Source organism: Eutrigla gurnardus (assembly GCF_963514095.1).
Source record: "Eutrigla gurnardus genome assembly, chromosome: 9".
Lineage (NCBI taxonomy): Eukaryota > Metazoa > Chordata > Actinopteri > Perciformes > Triglidae > Eutrigla > Eutrigla gurnardus.
The window spans coordinates 5,851,071-5,873,128 of record NC_139923.1 but is presented as its reverse complement, the minus strand read 5'-3'; the positions used below and the strand labels follow the sequence as shown (position 1 = coordinate 5,873,128).

General features: G+C 40.5%; 1 protein-coding gene across 2 annotated transcripts in view; it reads right to left on the bottom strand.

The window, feature by feature from the left end:
* Positions 1-22,058, bottom strand: part of dgkzb (diacylglycerol kinase, zeta b) — a 48,954-nt gene that overhangs the window by 2,207 nt on the left and 24,689 nt on the right. For both annotated transcript variants that reach the window (XM_084017552.1, XM_084017551.1), the window contains 30 exons: positions 21,192-21,287; positions 20,732-20,809; positions 20,595-20,651; positions 20,439-20,507; positions 20,290-20,361; positions 18,382-18,498; positions 17,655-17,729; positions 17,054-17,155; positions 15,965-16,047; positions 15,804-15,864; positions 15,108-15,221; positions 14,098-14,238; positions 13,939-14,017; positions 13,294-13,349; positions 13,052-13,114; positions 12,869-12,942; positions 12,549-12,660; positions 12,053-12,252; positions 11,156-11,256; positions 10,896-10,987; positions 9,063-9,132; positions 8,949-8,989; positions 8,674-8,867; positions 7,814-7,903; positions 6,063-6,131; positions 5,943-5,977; positions 5,400-5,443; positions 5,059-5,179; positions 1,568-1,604; positions 120-219 (listed from right to left, as the gene is read on the bottom strand). In XM_084017552.1, the coding sequence (XP_083873678.1) occupies positions 120-219; positions 1,568-1,604; positions 5,059-5,179; positions 5,400-5,443; positions 5,943-5,977; positions 6,063-6,131; positions 7,814-7,903; positions 8,674-8,867; positions 8,949-8,989; positions 9,063-9,132; positions 10,896-10,987; positions 11,156-11,256; positions 12,053-12,252; positions 12,549-12,660; positions 12,869-12,942; positions 13,052-13,114; positions 13,294-13,349; positions 13,939-14,017; positions 14,098-14,238; positions 15,108-15,221; positions 15,804-15,864; positions 15,965-16,047; positions 17,054-17,155; positions 17,655-17,729; positions 18,382-18,498; positions 20,290-20,361; positions 20,439-20,507; positions 20,595-20,651; positions 20,732-20,809; positions 21,192-21,287 (2,643 nt within the window). The remainder of the gene's footprint in view (positions 1-119; positions 220-1,567; positions 1,605-5,058; positions 5,180-5,399; positions 5,444-5,942; positions 5,978-6,062; positions 6,132-7,813; positions 7,904-8,673; positions 8,868-8,948; positions 8,990-9,062; positions 9,133-10,895; positions 10,988-11,155; positions 11,257-12,052; positions 12,253-12,548; positions 12,661-12,868; positions 12,943-13,051; positions 13,115-13,293; positions 13,350-13,938; positions 14,018-14,097; positions 14,239-15,107; positions 15,222-15,803; positions 15,865-15,964; positions 16,048-17,053; positions 17,156-17,654; positions 17,730-18,381; positions 18,499-20,289; positions 20,362-20,438; positions 20,508-20,594; positions 20,652-20,731; positions 20,810-21,191; positions 21,288-22,058) is intronic.

Here is a 22,058-nt window from a genome sequence, read left to right as displayed (position 1 = left end):
AGTAGTCATAGTAGTATTGTTCTTGTCACCGTTTCCCACCTGGCAGCTTGAGTGTGTTTGTGACTGTGTGATCATGTGACTGTGTGAGCATGTGACTGTGTTACAGTTGAGTTGTTTACCTGCAGGTCCGTCTTCATGAGTGAGGCCCCGGCCTCCACTAAGTAGTGACAGATGCTCCTCCTGCAGGAGGAGGCGGCTTTATGGAGCGCTGTCTCACCACTGCAACGCACAGCATGAATAATAACAACGTGAATAATAACAACGTCAATAATAACAACCTGAATAACAACAACCTGAATTATAACAACGTGAATAATAACAACGTGAATAATAACAACCTGAAGAATAACAACGTGAATAATAACAACGTGAATAATAACAACGTGAATAACAACAAACTGAATTATAACAACGTGAATAATAACAACGTGAATAATAACAACCTGAAGAATAACAACGTGAATAATAACAACGTGAATAATAACAACGTGAATAACAACAACCTGAATTATAACAACGTGAATAATAACAACGTGAATAATAACAACCTGAAGAATAACAACGTGAATAATAACAACGTGAAGAATAACAATGTGAAGAATAACAACGTGAACAATAACGTGAATAATAACGTGAATAATAGCGTGAATAATAACAACGTGAAGAATAACAACGTGAAGAATAACAATGTGAATAATAACAACGTGAATAATAACAACGTGAATAACAACAACCTGAATTATAACAACGTGAATATTAACAACCTGAATAATAACAACCTGAAGAATAACAACGTGAATAATAACAACGTGAAGAATAACAATGTGAAGAATAACAACGTGAACAATAACGTGAATAATAACAACGTGAAGAATAACAACGTGAAGAATAACAATGTGAATAATAACAACGTGAACAATAACAACGTGAACAATAACAATGTGAATAATAACAACGTGAAGAATAACGTGAAGAATAACAACGTGAAGAACAACAACGTGAAGAATAACGTGAACAATAACAACGTGAACAATAACAATGTGAAGAATAACAACGTGAAGAATAACAACGTGAATAATAACAACGTGAACAATAACAACGTGAAGAATAACGTGAACAATAACAACGTGAACAATAACAACGTGAAGAACAATGTGAACAATAACAACATGAACAATAACAACGTGAACAATAACAATGTGAATAATAATAACGTGAACAATAACAATGTGAATATTAACAATGTGAAAAATAACAACGTGAATAATAATAACGTGAATAATAACAACGTGAACAATAACAACGTGAACAATAACAACGTGAATAATAACAACGTGAACAATAACAACGTGAAGAACAATGTGAACAATAACAACGTGAACAATAACGTGAACAATAATAACGTGAACAATAACAACGTGAATAATAACAATGTGAACAATAACAACGTGAACAATAACAACGTGAATAATAACAATGTGAACAATAACAACGTCAACAATAACAACCTGAATAATAACAACCTGAATAATAACGTGAATAAACAGTTTAAAGAAACTGGACTCACGTCTCCTTCTCCGTTATGTCCAGGTGAGATGTGGGCACTGAGTCAGAAAACACAAACAAAGTGCATTTAGATACATTGAAGCATAAAACAGCTGCTTTAATGACAATAAATGATGATTCAATCTGAGTAAAACTAAATGTATGGTTTTTGGAAATTGACAAAAGATGGAAGTAATACTAAAAGTATGTCCATACAGTTAACATAAAAGACGATATTGTTTCCAGTCTGAACAAACACAAGTAAAAGATGGATTATGAGAAACACATACAACTAATAGAAATCTACTAGAGCAAGTAGACAAAGCAACAGTTTATAAAATGAAAGGTGATCAACTCTCTGCAACTGGAGCTGAGTGTGCGGCGTTCCTCTGTTTCTGTCTTTTTTAATATCAGTACCAACATGTATTTTCTATTTTAGTTTACATAGCTACTCTTATGCTGTCGACAGACTGACGAAGCCCTCCTCAGTCCCTCCATTCATTCATACATGCATACAGTCTGAGGATGAGAATAGAAAAACAGATGTGACTCGGCCTCTGTCACCTGCACCTCAAGTGTCTTTAATGAATCTAGAAAATGTCCACTACCTGCTGCCTATAAGCTATTTAAAACATCTTTTAAATGCATTGCAGCAGAAGTAGTCATCTGGGACAGGTTTACTCCGGGTTCCAGCAGCATTTAGCTTCTATGAACAAACTCCATGAACACCTGAGGTGTCAGCTCATTCTAATCAGTCATTATTGTTTAATGCAGATTTTATACATTTAAAATATAGCGGATTTAAATCATTTTAATCAGCTATTTCATCTGCTTGTTTTATTGTTCTTAAAACACGCTTTTACCATTTTTATTACATTTAAATGTCTTTCCTATTACTGTATTTCTCTGCCTGTAAAGCACTTTGAATTGTCTTGTTGTTAAGTGTGCTATACAAATAAACTTGCCTTGCCTTTATATTTTTATTCTTATTTAGTATGGTGTTGGCATAATTTACTTTTTTTATTTTATTTAATTAAATTTAGATTATTCTAATTGCTCTTCTGTTTAGGTTCTTATTCACTGCATAAATATTACTCTATTGTTGTATATCTCTGGCGAAAAAGAAATGCCATTCAATTTTAAGGCTAAAGCTAAAAACTTCTACAGAGAACGTTTTTCGAAACTCAATGAAACAAAATTAATAGAAATAAATGATGTTTCATATTTTATGGATGTTCAGTATGTTCTGATGTCACATCATCGTTTTCATAATGGAGCAGGTTAAATAACATGAAATTTTAAATTGTATTGTATATTTTGTGCTGCAACATTGAATAGATATATAAATGTAATGGAATGTTGTGGAACTATTTTAGCCTCAAATATAAATAAAATAGTTGCAAAACAAGTTGCGAAACAGAAAGAACACACATTTTTCCAGTTACACAGTGTGTGTGTGTGTGTGTGTGTGTGTGTGTGTGTGTGTGTGTGTGTGTGTGTGTGTGTGTGTGTGTGTCTGTCAGAGCAGCAAGTTCAGACTAATCAATCATTTCTAAAGTGATTACCGGGACATCAGCGCTGCGTACTCAGAGCCTGTTTGTACACATGCTGATGGGAACTTCAACAAGCTGCACAGACAAGCAACATGTGACTGGAACTTCTGACAAACTGCTGAATTCATTGCTCCAAATTCAAAATACAAGCAGATGAATGTAGAAAGAGACCAACTGGTCCAAACTACAAAACAAACCTCCATTTTTATATCATTATTACAAAGATGCAGCGTGGGAAAACCAAACTCTATGATGGTTTTATCCGTTTAAGTCCTTTAACTTCAAACTCTGTGAACTGTCTTCAGTAAGAAACAGTGTACAGTTAGTTTAACAGCTTACAGCTATTTAATGTCTTTAACAGTGGCTATGGAAAATATCCCCTATACGTTTTGAAGTTTTACAATTTAAATGGCTGGGAGAAAGACTGAGAAACAGGAAAAGCCCTTTAATGTGAAAAAAGGAATCTTTCTGTTGATCACAATAAAAAGGAAATAAGGGTGTGTGTGTGTGTGTGTGTGTGTGTGTGTTGGGGGGGGTATTAAGTGTTAGGGAAACAAGAAAACGCATTAATGATTAATGGAGCATGAAATTACAGACACAGTGCTGCTGGCGCCCCCCAGTGGAGGTAAGTCAGAAGACAGAGATGAACTAAACCAGACCTTTCTACAAACAAAACAGAAGAATCACATAGAAACTCTTTAAAACAACAAACATGTGTTTCATGCATTAAAATAAAGAACAGACTTGATTAAAGAAATGATTCATATAAAACAGGTGCAGTGAGTTCACCATGATGGCAGAAGTCTTTCCCTGTTAGAGACTCAGTAAGAGACAGAATGACCAGAGTGGTATGAAATACACCAACGCTGGAGGTTATTCTACTCGCTGCCTTATATCGCATTAAATAATTAACTACTCATTTATATTTTACACCGTAATCGGTTACATTTGCTTTTTACCAAATATTTTATTTCATTCATTTAAAATCTGATTCGTTGATTTCTTGGCCGGCCCATTTCTTTCTTTTTATTGATAGCAAAAAGAATAATGTGTTGACATGAGCAACATAATTCTTATTGGCACATAAACAGTTTGTGCTCCAGTTTCTCCAGTATTGATCACATTTTTATGGTTTACATCCGTCTTCATTGGACCGTTTGTCTGCAGGGATTTCTCTGCCATGGATGTTTTGTATTTTAAAAGAGACGTTCATCGGTTTTCAATGTGAAAAGAGAAAAACTAGGTATATAACATTTTTTTTTAACCACACTTTAACTTTCAATAAGTCACAAAATAGCATATTGGCTTCTTATGTTTCTATATGAATGCCTTATGTTTTATGAGGGTCATTTATCTTGATGAAATATTGATTCTGTACAAAACTCACAGATTCACGTAATTAGAACACTTAAATGTGTCTCAGCTGAGTAGAATGAAGTGGAAACTGTGTTTATCTGAGAAATTTAACATATTTATTGCAGACAATGACAGTGAATAATGCATAAACAATGAGGGCAGAACATGTAAAGTATGTTGATCCACAGAAGATAGAAAGCCGGTAGTTGCTCGCACAAAGCCACCATTCTATGCATCAACATGTTGCCTATGATGCACAGCAACGTTGCTTGTGCTTAAAGAGTCAAGTAAATGTGCACACGAGCATTGTTGTTTTGGTTTGATAGAGGTAATTGTATTTCCGATGGTTATTAAATAGGTCACACTACGGCCGCCGTGTTACACGTCATGCTCTCTGATTCCACAACGCCCGGACGCTTCTGCAAAAGGAGACACCGAAACTTAAGTTCATTCTAAACGGTGTGATCGCTGCATATTGAGGGGGCTTCTGTCCGTGATTATGACAGGATCTCTGTGTAAAACTGTGTAAAGTGTGTATACAGTGTGTGTATTGTGTGTAGTGTGTGTAGTGTGTGTAGTGTGTGCGTCTACGTTTGTCTCTCACCGTTGTCGATGAGGTACTTGAGGATGTCTTTGCTGGCAGCCTCCACAGCATGATGCAGCAGCGTGCAGCCGGCTGTGTCCTGCAGCAGGATGTCTGCCCCCTGCTGGTGGAGCTCTGTTAACTGCACAACAACAACAGCCATCACTCTCCGTTACATGCATCACAAACACAAAGTCATGTTTGAAACTGTGTAGCAGCCGGAGAATGAAGCTGAATAAGCAGTAAAGTCAAAGTCAATGAAAATCAGGTGTTAAACAAAAGGTTTAGGTTTTTCAAAGATATGATCAAGAAGTGAAAACTGTTTAAAACACATCGGAGCATCTGTGGGTCCAAAGACTCACTCTGTCCAGGTCATCAGTCTTGATGCAGTCCATCAACTCAGCATCTTAAAAACAGATCAGAGTTACAGTGAATGAGTAGCAATCAACACCCCAAAGGACCAGGAGAGACTCAGGACATGTTTATGTTGGATACGTTCACACAGTGAGCTTCACTTTGCAGTTTGGTTGATTTCGATCATTTTAGAGTTCTGAGGACCTTTACCTCTATTTCTAGAAGAAACTAGTTCTTCGCTACGTAATGCGTTTTGAGGACAGAGAGAAGGATCAAAGATGATCCATTAATGCTGGACTTCATCTCGTACAGTTAAACATCATTCATTCGATCAAAGGCCAGACGTAACAACAAGCTGCTGCTTTGGGTCGTTCTGAAAGGCAGGCATTCATATGTTATTCATATCGATGTGTTTTAACAATGATTGTTGTGACTTTTCTTTGTTTGGAGGAGATGAGCATGTCACTGTCAGCTTGTGAAGATTCTTTTCTTGCCTTTCTTGTTGATTATATTAGACAACAAAGAGCAGAGACGTGGATAGAGAGGTTTACCTTTGTCAGGGTCGTGTGAGGTAGCACTGGAAGGACTGTCGGGGGACAAGAGACAGGATTCAACGTTAGACATGAACATGAAGGACATCTGATCATCAACCTCTGACGTCTGAGTCGTACCTAATGACGGGTCTGAAATCAGCCACCGTTGTGTTGGAGCGATGCACATTGAGGATCTTTGCCCCTCTCCTTCACATCAGACAGACAACGGGCAAGATGGACAAGATGGACAAGATGGACAGTTACACTGTACCATGTACCATGGAGATGTACTTTATGAAGTACTTCAAAGCTGACAGAACTCTGTGATTCAGTTTGTGTAGAACAAATATCCATCAGGCATATGTACACACACACACACACACACACACACACACACACACACACACACACACACACACACACACACACACACACACACACACACACACACACACACACACACACACACACACACACACACACACGTGTTCATACAATACATGTATGTACACATGATGACAAGACAAACTGGATTTCTTTCATCCATGTGACATGAAAATCTCTACTGCAGTACTTTTCAGAGAGGAAGATAGTATTTATAACTGTACTACATTTATTTGATGACTGTAATTAATTACTTTTCAAATTAGGATTTTCAAGGCAAAACATATGATGTAAAATATGCTGCGTAGCTAAAATAAATGAACTAACCAACAAATTATAAAATAACAGTAAAATGTTAATTATATATTACTGCATCAGTTCAAATAAAATACATTCAGTTCCATAATATATGATTCTACAGTCACAGGGGACATTTTTTCTGCACTGAGTAGTACTTTTCATACTTTTGTTTTGTTGAACCCAAATGAATAAACCTTAATTGTGTCATTTCTTTGGCTCAGGATCAAACATCCCAAAACAGTAAAACATCCTATTTATCCAACGACTTATTAAATGTCTTGACTTTTATCTTCATCGGCTGTTTCACTGATGCGCCTCATCTACCAGAGCGATTCTTTTATTTGTTTATTTCATCAATTTTGACAGATAAATATTTGAATTAATTAATGATTTAGATTGAATGGATGAAAATTAAAGCACCAGATTTTTAAAATAATACACACAGTGTGAGTGAGACTCTCAGGTCTCTTGTTTCTATTTTAAAATATCACTGTTGTCATACAGTATAAATTACAGGTTGATTTCTGTGCTCCGTTCTAAACCCTCCAGACCTTTCAGGTGGTCTGGTTCAGGTCTGGTTCCTGGTCCCAGGTCAGAACTAAAGGCCGATTTGTCCTCTGAAACTGCAGCTCAGGACTTAAGATGCACTTCAAACTGTCTTTATTTGTATTTTCCATTTTGTTTTTTCTCGTATTAAATCTTATTTAAATTAGTCCTTTTATATTGCCTATTATAATGTCTGATATGTTATATGAAGCACTTTGAACAGTCTTGAGATTGAGAGGAGCTGCACAGATAAACCTGAATGTCGAGGAGTGTCTTAGCAGCGATGCTAACGTCATTTACCAGGCTCAGTCAGTGACAGTTGCTCGTCCTCATATTTGACTCAGTTGAGTTTGTCTTTGTCTCTTGTGTTATTTTTCTTCTATCATACCGTTTTTTGTTATGCCACAAACAAAAAACATTGTTGGAATTTTATTTTCTGGTCGTCAGCTGATGCTCGAGTTAGCTGTCTACAGTTTTGCTGTGACTAACACGAGTCCAAAGTCCTGGGACGACTGAGACACATTTTTGCCAAATTCTATATTCTAGTAATTTATGAAAAGGAATGGAAAGATATTTGGGGTCCCAATGGCCTCGGCTCTCCCCTAATCCAACGGTTCCAAGTGGTAAAAGCTAACTATAGTGTGTGAATGTGATGTTACCTGCAGAGGACCGTCTTTGAGGAGCTCTGGGACAAAGCATCAGTCACCGAACTGTCACTGGAAATCCTCTTCCTCTGAAAGTCTCTCACCCTACGACAGACAGACAGACAGACAGACAGACAGACAGACAGACAGACAGACAGACAGACAGACAGACAGACATGTGGTTTCTGTTTAGGTTCCTGTGTTTTACGACTCAGAGGTTCAAATCCAACGTCCACACTCACAGACTCGTAGACTTTGAGGTCCTTTAGGGTTCAGTTCTATCTCAACGTCAATTCATGGATTTCTTGAAGACTCTCTCTGACAGTTTGAGTTTTTCCCCCACTTTTCATACGTCCGCATTTCTGCAGATTGTGTCTGAGGGAATATCTCACAAATACCCGCGTAGTATTAAACACAAGGGTTACCAGGGAAGAGCGGATTGCATTTTTAAAAGATTTTATTCATTGTAGTAATTTCTTTTAAGTTTCATCTATATTACCGTTCTACCATCGTTCAATTTGATATTATTTTTGTCTTGCTTTGGTTTGAAAGTAAGTCATTAATATTAAGATAATCAAGGTTAACTTGATAAAGTCAGGTCCATTTCCTATCTATGCCGTTTGAAGCGGCTGCAGCCTCTCGCACTCAACTATTCACCAGGTGATGTCAGTTAAGTCCCTGAGGGTTCAGGACTCAGGGCCTTAGGGGGACGTGGGACTGGACCTGAACAGTTCAGACCAGCAGCTCCATGGAAACAACACTTCAAACAGTGTGATGATAAAAAAAACCCAGCTGCAGCAGGAGGCACCCAACTCACAATAGTGTCGTTACGATAACAATAGTCGATACAGTGACATCACAACGCTGTCTCTCACCTTGGAGAGGGTGAAGTGGTGGGGGAGGTTGGGGAGCAGGGAAAGGCGAACTGTCTCTGCTGGTCCTGGTGCTCCTCAGAGTCCACCAGGTCGGGCATGCCGGGGGAGGTGCCCACTGTCTCCTTGACAACAAGCTCCGGGTCCAGGATGTACAACTCTTCCTGAGAGATCTCCGTCACGTAGTTCAGGTGCTCCTGGGGAAACGAAAGGATCAAAGCTTAATCAAATGAGTTTACTTTGTGTCTTTGTAGAGTGGATCTGGTTCTGCGTCACACCTGAGCCCGGTCGATCCTGTAGAAGCGGTCTGCAGTAGTGCCTGGAAAACAAAGAGCAGGTGTCAGGTCCCTGTGTGAGCCCATCTCTGGTGAGGCGGGTCGGTTTGGACTTACAGTCGAGGAAACACCACTTCATGGACAACTTCTGTAAGGACAGAAACTCTCCCTTCATGGCGTCGCCGTCCTGCAGGAGCAGAAGGAAGGAAGAAGACAACATACAGATCTTAGCAGATCTGAAAAACACTTTCATGCAAAAGTCACAACACCAGTGAAATAAAGGGAAACATATATTTATTAGCAGTAACTCATGAGAAACAAATCATCCAGAAGACCATTCCTCCCAAAAACCTTTATTACGGTCTTTAAATAAATGAGTAGAACTCCAGTCTTTTATTTCACATTTCTATCTGCAGTTCACCCCTGAGCCACACGGGGGAGCCTGAATGTGTTCCTACCACATTGAATCTAAAGACTGGTTGTTTGACTGACTAGAGGAAAAGAAAAGACTGAGATAGTTAACACATTTATAAAGTATTCAAAATGTGTTTTCAATAACACATGATTTATAACATAAATCTCTTCCAAATTACTAGTTTACATATTCAAAGTCATATAAGGTGATGAGGAAATAGCAGTAAATATGGTCAGAAATGTTAATTAATGCATAAATTCTTTGTCATTATATATAGATAAGGTCTATTGTGAACCAGGTCCTGATGTTTTGTCATTGTTAAAAAGGGGGAAACACTGCTTATACTTATCATTGTTACTATAATAGTATTGTTATCAATAGTATTAAGATGATTATTATTATGATACACTTGGATCCAATCTGAAACTAAACCTTTTAACTCGAGTGCCTGCCTTCCCGTTCTGGAGGTTGAGAATGGATGATGAGTGAATCTATTATTTGCAGACGTGAAACGTGTCTAACTGTCTCCTACAAAACTACATCTACTTAACATTTACATTCGCAGGGTCAAAAAAACAATGTTATATTGAAATTATGGTGGGCCTTTTGACACTGCAATACCAACAAAGGTCAGTAGGTGGCAAGTAGGACTCATGGTAGTAAACACAAGACAAGATTGCCTAGAATCACAAGGTGACATGTTATAAAGGAATGTGAACTTCAGTCAGGCAGAATAAGATTTGACCATCCATTCACTTTCTAAACAGAATATACACCTTTTATTTTGTTAACAGTTATAGTGTAATAGTGAACTGTAGATAATACTTTTATTCTATACTGCAACATTTACATTACATTAATTTGTTCAAAATAAATAATGGTAGTTACAAGTTACACACGCGGTCATTGATGATGGTACATCAGCCGTGCTGGTTGCTCCCGGTAACCGTGTTGTGTGTTGGAGAGCGTGAACAGCTGCTCTATGAGCGGGGTCTGGTTCATGGCGTGGTAGCACTAGTTGCATTTACTAGCTTTCTGGAGCACAAAGTGCAGAAGAAAGCACCTGCTTCTCTTGACTTCTTGCACCAAAAGGCTTCCCGTCTTCCCAGCTCTTCTATCCGCCCAGCGCCATCTATTCTCTAATCCTTTATCAATTAGGAGGGTATCTTCCAGGATTCATGAACGTACTCTCATCCTACTTTCCTACGCTACGTCTCTGGTCGGCCAGTCGAGCCCCATTCTACATCTGATTGGCTCATAATGTTAGTTTGAGCGAGGGAGAGTCGTGTTCCTCTCATATAATTGGCAAACGAACTCATGAACTCGAAGGTGATATTTCTTTTAAATATATGATTTTTTTTTTCACAGCCAAACGGCGTACGCCGGGAATCCGACACGGTGCCGGAATACTCCCAGCCCTGTGTGATGCGTCAGAATGAAACATAATGCACAACAAAGCAGGTTTCCCTCTAAACATGAACGCAGTTTGATTTCATGTAAGGTAAGCTCGAGGAGACGGCTGGTCTCGACTGTACCTGGTCCAGGTCGTCGTGAAGACGCTCGATGAGCAGGCGGCAGGTCTCCAGGTCGCTGTCTCCCGGGACGGTGATCACTCCCAGAGGAGTCGCTGCAGGAACAGAGGACATGTCAAGGTCAGAGGACATCCAACCTTTCCAGTCCATTTATAACCAACAGCAGATGTTTAGCTCAGTTCACATCAATTCTGGTCTGGGAGACATTGGCTGATCGATTGACCATGAGGAGTGTATTGATCGGCCACAGGTAACTGACTCACAGGCCTCCTTCAGCTGGTCCTTGTCGTAGTGCAGAGCCTCGTACGCCGCCATGCTGATCCGGTTCACTCTGATCTGGAGCTTATCAGGAACTGTCTGCTGACTGCACACAGACACACAGTTTATCAGGTAGTACTTCCATGAGAACATTCTTCTACTTCTGAGGCTAAATAAACGCTTTAGATTAAACTAGTTTAAAACATGAAACATACACATTAAAGCAGCAGAAATATGAATCCAGGAACATCAGATGAAATAGGAAAACATGATACTGCACACACAATACTTTAACACTTTTCTCAGTGTGGTATTAGTACTTTTACTTGCAGTGGAATGTTTTCTCAGTGTGGTATTAGTACTTTTACTTGCAGTGGAATGTTTTCTCAGTGTGGTATTAGTACTTTTACTTGCAGTGGGATATTTTCTCAGTGTGGTATTAGTACTTTTACTTGCAGTGGAATATTTTCTCAGTGTGGTATTAGTACTTTTACTTGCATTGGAGTGTTTTCTCAGTGTGGTATTAGTACTTTTACTTGCAATGTAATGTTTTCTCAGTGTGGTATTAGTACTTTTACTTGCAGTGTAATGTTTTCTCAGTGTGGTATTAGTACTTTTACTTGCAGTGTAATGTTTTCTCAGTGTGGTATTAGTACTTTTACTTGCAGTGGAGTGTTTTCTCAGTGTGGTATTAGTACTTTTACTTGCAGTGGAGTGTTTTCTCAGTGTGGTATTAGTACTTTTACTTGCAGTGGAGTGTTTTCTCAGTGTGGTATTAGTACTTTTATTGCATTGGAGTGTTTTCTCAGTGTGGTATTAGTACTTTTACTTGCAGTGGAGTGTTTTCTCAGTGTGGTGTGAGTACTTGTACTGCAGTAAAGGCGTGTGTGTGTCCTGTTTACTCGTTCAGGTGGGGCATGCTGATCCTCCTCTTGGTCTTCTGCACCATGTTGGCCTGGTTCCTCAGGTTGATGTGGATTATGGAGGGTGCCAGCTTGCAGGGCTCTCCGTCCACCTGCATGGGGATGGACTTGGAGGTGGTCAGGGTCACTTCTTTGCACTGATGGAGCCGCTCGCCGTGACCGCCCACCTGCAGCGTGGCCTGGACACAAACAACCACTTTTCACCAACAGGTGGTGCTGCTGCTGTACAAACCATTGTGACCTCACATGGTTGTATGGCATGTAGTATTATGGTGCGGTTTGATTCAAACTTAAACTTAATGTTGTTTGTTTGAGGACCAAATCATAAGGTCGATTTTCCTGATAATGGAAATTCACCACGATCAACTGATGTGAATGTTTTTATCCCGATCCGCGATAAAATCCTTCATCGTCCCATCCGTAGTTCTGCCTGAAGCGGTCCCATGTGGTCTGGGGACTACAGCTGAGAGCTTACCAGAGACGTCATGGTGAAGCCAATGACCTCGATGCAGCCGTCGTCGTGACGCTGCGGTTCAAAGTCCTGATGCTCGCCGGGGTGACCCCACGGCACGGTGCCGGCACAGTACCTGCAGGTTACACGTTAGGGACCACATGGGTTATTGGTTCATACTGGAGGAGACTGGGACTCTGCCAGTACAGCTCTGCCTCATATTTCCTTCACAGACAAATGAGCCAAATAGATAAAGAGTACGTGATTAAACATTATTTACAGAGCATTTGTCAGGTGGGGACGACACTCACATGTTTTAACAGAATAAAGAAAGGCTTGTGTACCTGGGGATGTTGAGGAAGAGGAGACACTGTAACTTCATGTCCTGGACTTTGGCCGTCAGGTCTGTACCATCACACTGAGCAGGAAACACAGAGTCACAGGAAATAACAGGAAATGTCAAATCTTAAATGAGGGAAACTCGACGATGTTGACTCTAATTTGATTTCAGCCGTTTTAAAACTCACCACCACTTTGATGTGCTTGGCGAGGTCTTTTGAACTCCCACTCAGGAAGTCTGAGAAGGCCGTCTGAAACACACACACACACACACACACACACACACACACACACACACACACACACACACACACACACACACACACACACACACACACACACACACACACACAGATATAACTGGACATTAAAAACATGCTAATGTAATAATACACAAATTCAAAAAAGGCAGACAGGAGAGGACACTCACCCCTGCATAGAACATCTTATTCCTAAAGCGGCTGTTAAACTTCTCTGGGTTCGCCTCTGAAAAGACAAACAGTGGTTTCTGGTTTGACATTCAAACTACCAGTGACACTAAACACATAACAATAACCCACTTACTGCACTTAATCTGAATAAAACCAAGGAAGGAGAGCACACACTGTGGCTTGCTTACATTTCCATCCATCGTTTGCTTTCTTGGCTCCATTATATGAGGTTGTAATTTAATTAGATATGTTTTTATTGATCCCTGTTGGGTAATCAGGTCACTGAGCAGCAGAGGAAAGGATGTCGATTAGAATATATCAAATACAGCAGGAGCACTAAAGATAACATGGATGACATATCACCCGATGTCTCTGTTGGAAGAGTCACAGGCCAGTGGATATTTCACAGTTTATAGTCTGCATCATAAACACTTCAGCGTGGAAAAATAAACGTTGCTGTCCTGTGAAAATCCTGTAAATGTCTTTTCATTAAAACACAAAAGACTGTCATGAGTCATGACGATGAAAATGACCAGACGACAAGTAAACCAATCACAAGAATACGCTGATGAAGTGTTTGAGTCCACGGTTTAGCATTATGGCGATGTTTGAGTAACCTGGCTTCAGTGTGCGAGTGGACTGACCTCTGGATTCATGGAAGCCCAGTGTGACATGAGCATCGAAACCCAGACTGAAGTAGTTGTTGAAGACGTCAATAGGAAGCTGAGAAACAGGATAAATGGTATTAAAATAATGAAAGACTTCCAGCTGAATGCGATGTCTTATGTGAGAGACTGACTCACCTTGTCTGTCTGGTGTTCGTCCCGGTCCTCAGGCCGGGCCTCTGGGTTCGCCTCCACGTTCAGGTTCCAGCGGTCCAGCTGCACGATGTTTCCGTCCTCCACATGTGAGAGGATCTTTGTTATCGGTTCGTCGGTGTAACCCTGAGAGGACAGAGAGGTACAGTCTACTAAATACACTTTTTACTCCACTATATTTATCTATGATGCAATGATGATTTCTTATGCAGTGCTATGCTAAGTAAACCCAAGTAAAGCTCCAGTTATACCCCAGTAGAGCTACTGACATACCCCAGTAGAGCTACTGACATACCCCAGTAGAGCTACTGACATACACCAGTAGAGCTACAGTTAACCCCCAGTAGAGCTACTGACATACCCCAGTAGAGCTACTGACATACCCCAGTAGAGCTACTGACATACCCCAGTAGAGCTACAGTTAACCCCCAGTAGAGCTACTGACATACCCCAGTAGAGCTACTGACATACCCCAGTAGAGCTACAGTTAACCCCCAGTAGAGTTACTGACATACCCCAGTAGAGCTACTGACATACCCCAGTAGAGCTACAGTTAACCCCCAGTAGAGTTACTGACATACCCCAGTAGAGCTACTGACATACCCCAGTAGAGCTACAGTTAACCCCCAGTAGAGCTACTGACATACCCCAGTAGAGCTACAGTTAACCCCCAGTAGAGTTACTGACATACCCCAGTAGAGCTACTGAAATACCCCAGTAGAGCTACAGTTAACCCCCAGTAGAGCTACTGACATACCCCCAGTAGAGCTACAGTTAACCCCCAGAATGGTTCCAGTTACATCCCAACAGAGCTCCAGTTACACCACAGTAGAGCTACAGTTAAACCCAAGTAGAGCTACGATAAAACACAGAATACAGAATAGCACCAGTTACAATGCAGTAGTTAGTTTCACCCCAGTATCGTTCCAGTTAAAGCCCAGTAGAGCTCCAGTTAAAGCCCAGTAGAGCTCCAGGCCCACCCCAGCAGAACTCACCCCTCCCCAGTTGAGAGTCCTGGCCAGGTCGTTGCCGGTCCCCAGAGGGAGGATCCCCACAGGAGGCTGAGGACTGAGCTCCAGTTCATCCAACACAGATAAGATCCAGCCCACCTGAACACAGACAGAGACAAGCATGTGAACAGGTCTTCTGCTGTTATGAAGGTTTGAACGTCTTCTGTTTTAACATTTTAGACGGGGAGAGGGGAATCTGAAGGCACATTTCTGCTGGCAGAAACCCCATTTTTCAATTATCTAATTATTTTAATTTTAAGCTGTAAGGGACTGAATGAAATATGTTAAAATGATATATAAAATCTTCTCTAAATGTAAGCTGTTAATTAAGTCATACACTGTTTTTCTCTCTGTACTGAGAGAACAGGAAGAGCCGATGATGAATAAAGGAGTTTTTAGATCGGAGGTTATGACTTCACAGAAAATATCTAAATATTTAAATAAAAAATAAAACTCTATTACACACGGGACAATCATCCAGATAGATGCCGTACATTTACTTTACAACAGTGGAATCTGTGTATTTTTAATGGAATTAAATAATGTGTACTATGGAGTTCTGCAGGACTGAGTCCTAAAACCAGAAAGAGTTCACATGTAAAGTCTTTGGTTAGATGCTTGAAATAGGGTCTGTGTTTAACACAAGCTGGAGGGATTTTAACATTTTGTTTGACGACTCACCGTTCCGTCCCCTCCACAGGCCAGGATCCTCAGGTTGGGCACTTTGGCGTACAGCTCCAAGCTGCAGGAAACACAAAGTCATGCATGAGTGATCCCTCCGCTCCCACAAACAGAGATAAGGGAATTGGGATGCAGCCCTGGGTGAGTGTGGCAGATCTCACCCCTCTCTGGGTCCCCCCTTTGTCAGGTCAAACACCTGCCGAGGGTTCAGGTACCACATGAAGGACTGGATGATCTTGGCTCCCTGAAAGTAATTTGCAGTGAGAAGCTTAGAGGGAACCAGACAAAGAAATTATGTTATTTTCCTTTTTAACCACATTTCAGAAGCAGAACAGAGAGAAAAACAGATATGTAAACAAACAATCGACTAAAAATGGATTGTTTAATTTTGTACCTTAACCAATCATTTAAGTAATTCTGTGATTCCAATTTTAAATATAAGTATCTACTTCTGTTGTCTTTCATCGTTAATTGAAATATACATTTTTTTTTTTGGTCAGAGAAAATACGATTTGTAATTTCTTCATCATTTTCACTTTTTACAACCTCAACAATGTATTGAATAATTTCTTTTTAAAAACTATACTTGAGATTATTCAAGGTTTTCTTGACAATGGTGGTATAAAATAAAACTCCAAAATTAAAATGCTGTGTACATTTCTGTATTATATTTCTGTATTATAACACACGAAATGTTTCATATCCTTGACAGAGAGAGACCTTGATGATTATAAATAATTAGGGGTAGGGGAAAAAATCAATTCAGCATAGTTTTGTAATAATTTGCCAAATATCAATCTTTTATAACATACCGTAAACAATTAATATTGCAGATACAAGTTAAACCAGATGAGGAGTTTTGTTCTGGTGTGGTCACTGGTAAAGTGGGAGGCAGGAAGTTGGTCAAAACAAAAATGGAGTGTTGGTCAGGCGTATTATAATATAATAATTTGCATAATTAGCAGTTGAAAAGGGGTAATACATTGCATTATATGTTATTGCAATACTTAGCATATCGCAAAATGATTCAAATCACAATAAGAGCGTATTGAGTATGAGAGGGTCTGGTGATTCTCACCTCATATTTAATGTGTTTCCCTCTTTACTACAAAGATCAGAGTCCTTTATTTTTGATTGATGGAAGCATCAAATTAACAAAACAAAACAGAAGGTCATCATATCTGGCAGCTGACAAACACAGCAAGCTGTGATCATCCCTATTTAAAGTGTAGCAGTGAGGGAACATCTACCTGGTTCCCTCCACTCTTGGGGTTAACAAACACCAGCAGAGGCTTCATGAGCTGAGAAGGATGAGGCTTCACCAGGAAGGGCTTCCAGCGGCCATCTTGGAGCTGACAAAGCAGAGTAGAAACACAAATCGTTAACCTGAATACAACAGGTATTCTAATTATATGACAGTCACTCCAAAGAGTCGGCCACTTTCTTAAATTCAGTTTATTAAAGTAGAGCTGAAATGAAAAATGCCCTTTAACTGTTTTAGATAACATCCCCCAATAATATTGTTCACCTAATATTACAACAAAAATCAATTCATTCCTATTTCTTACTCGATATCCAAGATGTTTTTATTCCTGGAAAACAATTTGTGACTCATGCTGACATCAGCTTGCGCCAACCATCCTGTTATATTGTTTGACTTGGAAATACCTCACGATACGGAAGATACACTTGAAATTACATTTCAGCTCATTTCAGACAAACTTAGACTGTAACTCGCTGATTAAGACAAGAATAATAATATTTCTTATTCCTGTGTTTGTTTATGTGACAAGGACAGTGCACAGCCTCTTCGCTGTATCAACAAGCTGCTGAGTGTCTTCACCTCCTCACCTCTGGTGCCTTCTTGCTCGACTTGTTGCATTTCAGCGACGTCCTTTTCTTCTTTTTACTCGACTTTAGAGACGCCTGCACAAAGGAGTACAAACAGCATCATATGCAGTGTGGGTGTGTGTCACTTTAATATCGTACAGTGTGAGGGCCTGGTGGCACACCCACATTGTGGGGACACCCTCAAACACACACACACACACAGTTTATTTACAGTTTATGACCCAACCAAACAAGTGGAGGACCATCATGTTTTTTCTAGAGGCAGCGGTTCATAATATCTGACTGTTTGGAACATACTGAATATATACAGAATGGACAACGAGTAGTTAGTCAGTCAAGTATAGTAATTAGAGAGTGGTTTTAAAAAAATATTGTAAACTACGTGCTAACTAAGTGCTTTGTAGAGAAATAAAAAGGAGGGTTATCTTTTTAAAAACTAATAATGTAGAGTTAAGTACTAAATTATAAAGAAGGACTTATTAGGTTTAAACTTGAGCAAAAAGTAATGTTGTTGTGAATGTTTCTGCATTATGAGGACAGATTGAACCAGTGGAAGGTTAAAACTTTAAATGTTTATGGTTAATGTTGTAGGTACGTTTAGTTGAGGTGAGTATGAGAATAGTTTAGCTATTTCATTGTGATCGTTAAGGTTATGGTTAGGGGATAAAAAGTATGTTATATCGGTAATGGTCCTCACAAGTACAGATAGACAAACATGAGTGTGTACCTGTGCTCTGCGGACCCTGATGATCCAGGTAGGAGGGATGATGACGGCAGCGTGAGCTCCCAGAGAGCAGCATTCCTCTATCTGCTGCAGCATGAAGCATGACACCTTGTTGTGGTACTGAAACACAGACAGACAGGAAGTCACCCAGCTGTGGTACTGAAACACAGACAGACAGGAAGTCACCCGGCTGTGGTACTGAAACACAGACAGGAAGTCACCCGGCTGTGGTACTGAAACACAGACCGGAAGTCACCCGGCTGTGGTACTGAAACACAGACAGACAGGAAGTCACCCGGCTGTTGTACTGAAACACAGACAGGAAGTCACCCGGCTGTGGTACTGAAACACAGACCGGAAGTCACCCGGCTGTGGTACTGAAACACAGACAGACAGGAAGTCACCCGGCTGTAGTACTTAAACACAGACAGGAAGTCACCCGGCTGTGGTACTAAAACACAGACAGACAGGAAGTCACCCGGCTGTGGTACTGAAACACAGACAGACAGGAAGTCACCCGGCTGTGGTACTGAAACACAGACAGACAGGGAGTCACCCGGCTGTAGTACTTAAACACAGACAGGAAGTCACCCGGCCGTGGTACTAAAACACAGACAGACAGGAAGTCACCCGGCTGTGGTACTGAAACACAGACAGACAGGAAGTCACCCGGCTGTGGTACTGAAACACAGACAGGAAGTCACCCGGCTGTGGTACTGAAACACAGACAGGAAGTCACCCGGCTGAGGTACTGGAACACAGACAGGAAGTCACCCGGCTGTGGTACTGAAACACAGACAGGAAGTCGTCCGGCTGTGGTACTGAAACACAGACAGGAAGTCACCCGGCTGTGGTACTGAAACACAGACAGGAAGTCACCCGGCTGTAGTACTGAAACACAGACAGGAAGTCACCCGGCTGTGGTACTGAAACACAGACAGACAGGAAGTCACCCGGCTGTGGTACTGAAACACAGACAGGAAGTCACCCGGCTGTGGTACTGAAACACAGACAGACAGGAAGTCACCCGGCTGTGGTACTGAAACACAAACAGACAGGAAGTCACCCGGCTGTGGTACTGAAACACAGACAGACAGGAAGTCACCCGGCTGTGGTACTGAAACACAGACAGACAGTCACCCGGCTGAGGTACTGGAACACAGACAGGAAGTCACCCGGCTGTGGTACTGAAACACAGACAGGAAGTCACCCGGCTGTGGTACTGAAACACAGACAGGAAGTCACCCGGCTGAGGTACTGGAACACAGACAGGAAGTCACCCGGCTGTGGTACTGAAACACAGACAGGAAGTCACCCGGCTGAGGTACTGGAACACAGACAGGAAGTCACCCGGCTGTGGTACTGAAACACAGACAGGAAGTCACCCGGCTGAGGTACTGGAACACAGACAGGAAGTCACCCGGCTGAGGTACTGGAACACAGACAGGAAGTCACCCGGCTGTGGTGCTCAACTCTGACCACTCTGAAACTAGACTGAAAACGTTTATGTTCACCATAGCTTTCTGCTAAATCTTTTAATGTCTGCACTGTTTTTAATTATTGCAAATATGTTTTTATTCTCTTTTCTTTCTGTAATGCATTTTAATTTTTTTTTATTATTTTCTTTTAATTCTTCTATTTTTTCAGACAGGAAGTCACCCGGCTGAGGTACTGAAACACAGACAGGAAGTCGTCCGGCTGTGGTACTGAAACACAGACAGGAAGTCAGCCGGCTGTGGTACTGAAACACAGACAGGAAGTCACCCGGCTGTGGTAGTAAAACACAGACAGGAAGTCACCCGACTGTGGTAGTAAAACACATCTGGATACTGCATCCACACACTGAGGTATGCGATAAGGACTGTTTTCCCTGCTGGCATATTAAAACATAAACATAGACATTAAACTCACCGCCTGTTTGCACCAGGAGCAGCTGATGGCAACAATCTCTTTGCTGTGGAATGAAAACTTCTGTTGAAATCCCTGTTGGTGATACAGAAGAGGCGTGGTTAGCTCTGCATGCTCTCAGTCAGAGAGCTTGATGACTGATGGAGACTCACCTTCCCACACTGTCGACACTTCCCTGTCTGGCGTCTCCTGTGGACCCAGTGGTGTCGCACCACGTTGGACTGAAAGCATTAAGAAGAGTTCAGTTCCTGTTTGAGATTCTGAATGTAAACTACTGAGCACACAGCTCAAAAGGTCGCCAGACTGACCTCTCGAACAGCTCGACATCCTGGTTCTCTAAATGACGGCTTGCACCTGAAATTAATCTGAACGGAGAGACAAGAGACTGAGAGGAGACACATCAGGAAGAGGTGAGAGTGAAGCTGTGGATTCAGAGAGGGTTTACCTTCTCTAGCTGCTCCATGCACATCGTGTGCACCGATATCTTACATCCAGCACATTTCTTCCTCAACACCGACTTTTGCTGCAGGAAATAACAACAGCATTCATTGTACAGTGATACATATTAACTGCTTGGTAACAGAGGGAAGTGTAATGCTGCGTTCAAACCATAAGCATTTTTACTATTACCTACTACTTTTATTATTGATATTATAATAATTATTATTATTTTACAACGTTTACAATCTTAATGTATAAATAATATAATTATTATTAGATATGATTATGTATCAAGGTTCAAATTGGAGTATTCATCTTAAAGTCTGACTTTTCATTATTAAATATAACACAACTTCTGTGCAGTTTCTTTATTTCTTAGTCAAGAGGAGGATGTAAACAACATGATAATCACACTGGCTTTAAGTAAAAACCTAAGTTTAGACTGCAGCGTTTGATCAGCTCACCAGAGACTTAGCGATGCAGTACTGCTCTCCAACATAACAGAAGTCTCCAGAGCCGCTGGTCTCAAACCAGATGTGGTCCCCGAACTGAGCGTTGTCCTGCCATGGATGACAAACAGTCACACAACCTTTCTACAGTAAGCAGAGTCACATATACAATATAAATATCCATTTAAAGGTCTGAACAAGTAATGTTTGCATTTAACACCAGTTATTTCAGACAACTTTACTGTAATACAATAAGTGGGACTGGACACTAATTCAACATTATATAAATACTGCAAAAACAGAGAAAAAGTGTCAGAGTGATTTAAAACCAAATAGACTGAAGAGTCAGAGAGAGAATCATCTCTGACAAGTCAGAGCTTTTTGGTAAAACTGAACTGAAGAAATTAAACAAAGAGATAATGTTTTTAAAGATGGAAAATGAAGTCTTTAAGAAGAGTTGTTTTTTTTTTACTTTTGTAGCATAACGGTCACAAAATTATGTTCCCATACAACTGAACCGTTTCCAGGGATCAATATTTTTTCAGGACCAAATGCTTTCAGTTTGAAACATGTGATTTACAAACAAACGAAACAAAACAAGCTACAAACCGACATAGTTCAGGTTCAGGGAAAAAACTCCTTCACACTCAAATCAATCTCCTGGTGGAAGTCCTGTGTTTTATAACCCCTCCTCCACCCAGACCGCCTCCCTATAGACTTCACTGACTCACATTCAAAATGATTAGTGATACGTCAATAGAAAATGTAATCCACCAAGCGAAATACATTTCTCTCGAAACGTTATTCACAATGCAGTTGAATGAGAATCAGTTATTGTCACTTCTATACATTCAACATAGTGTATATGGAAGTAAGTTTGGG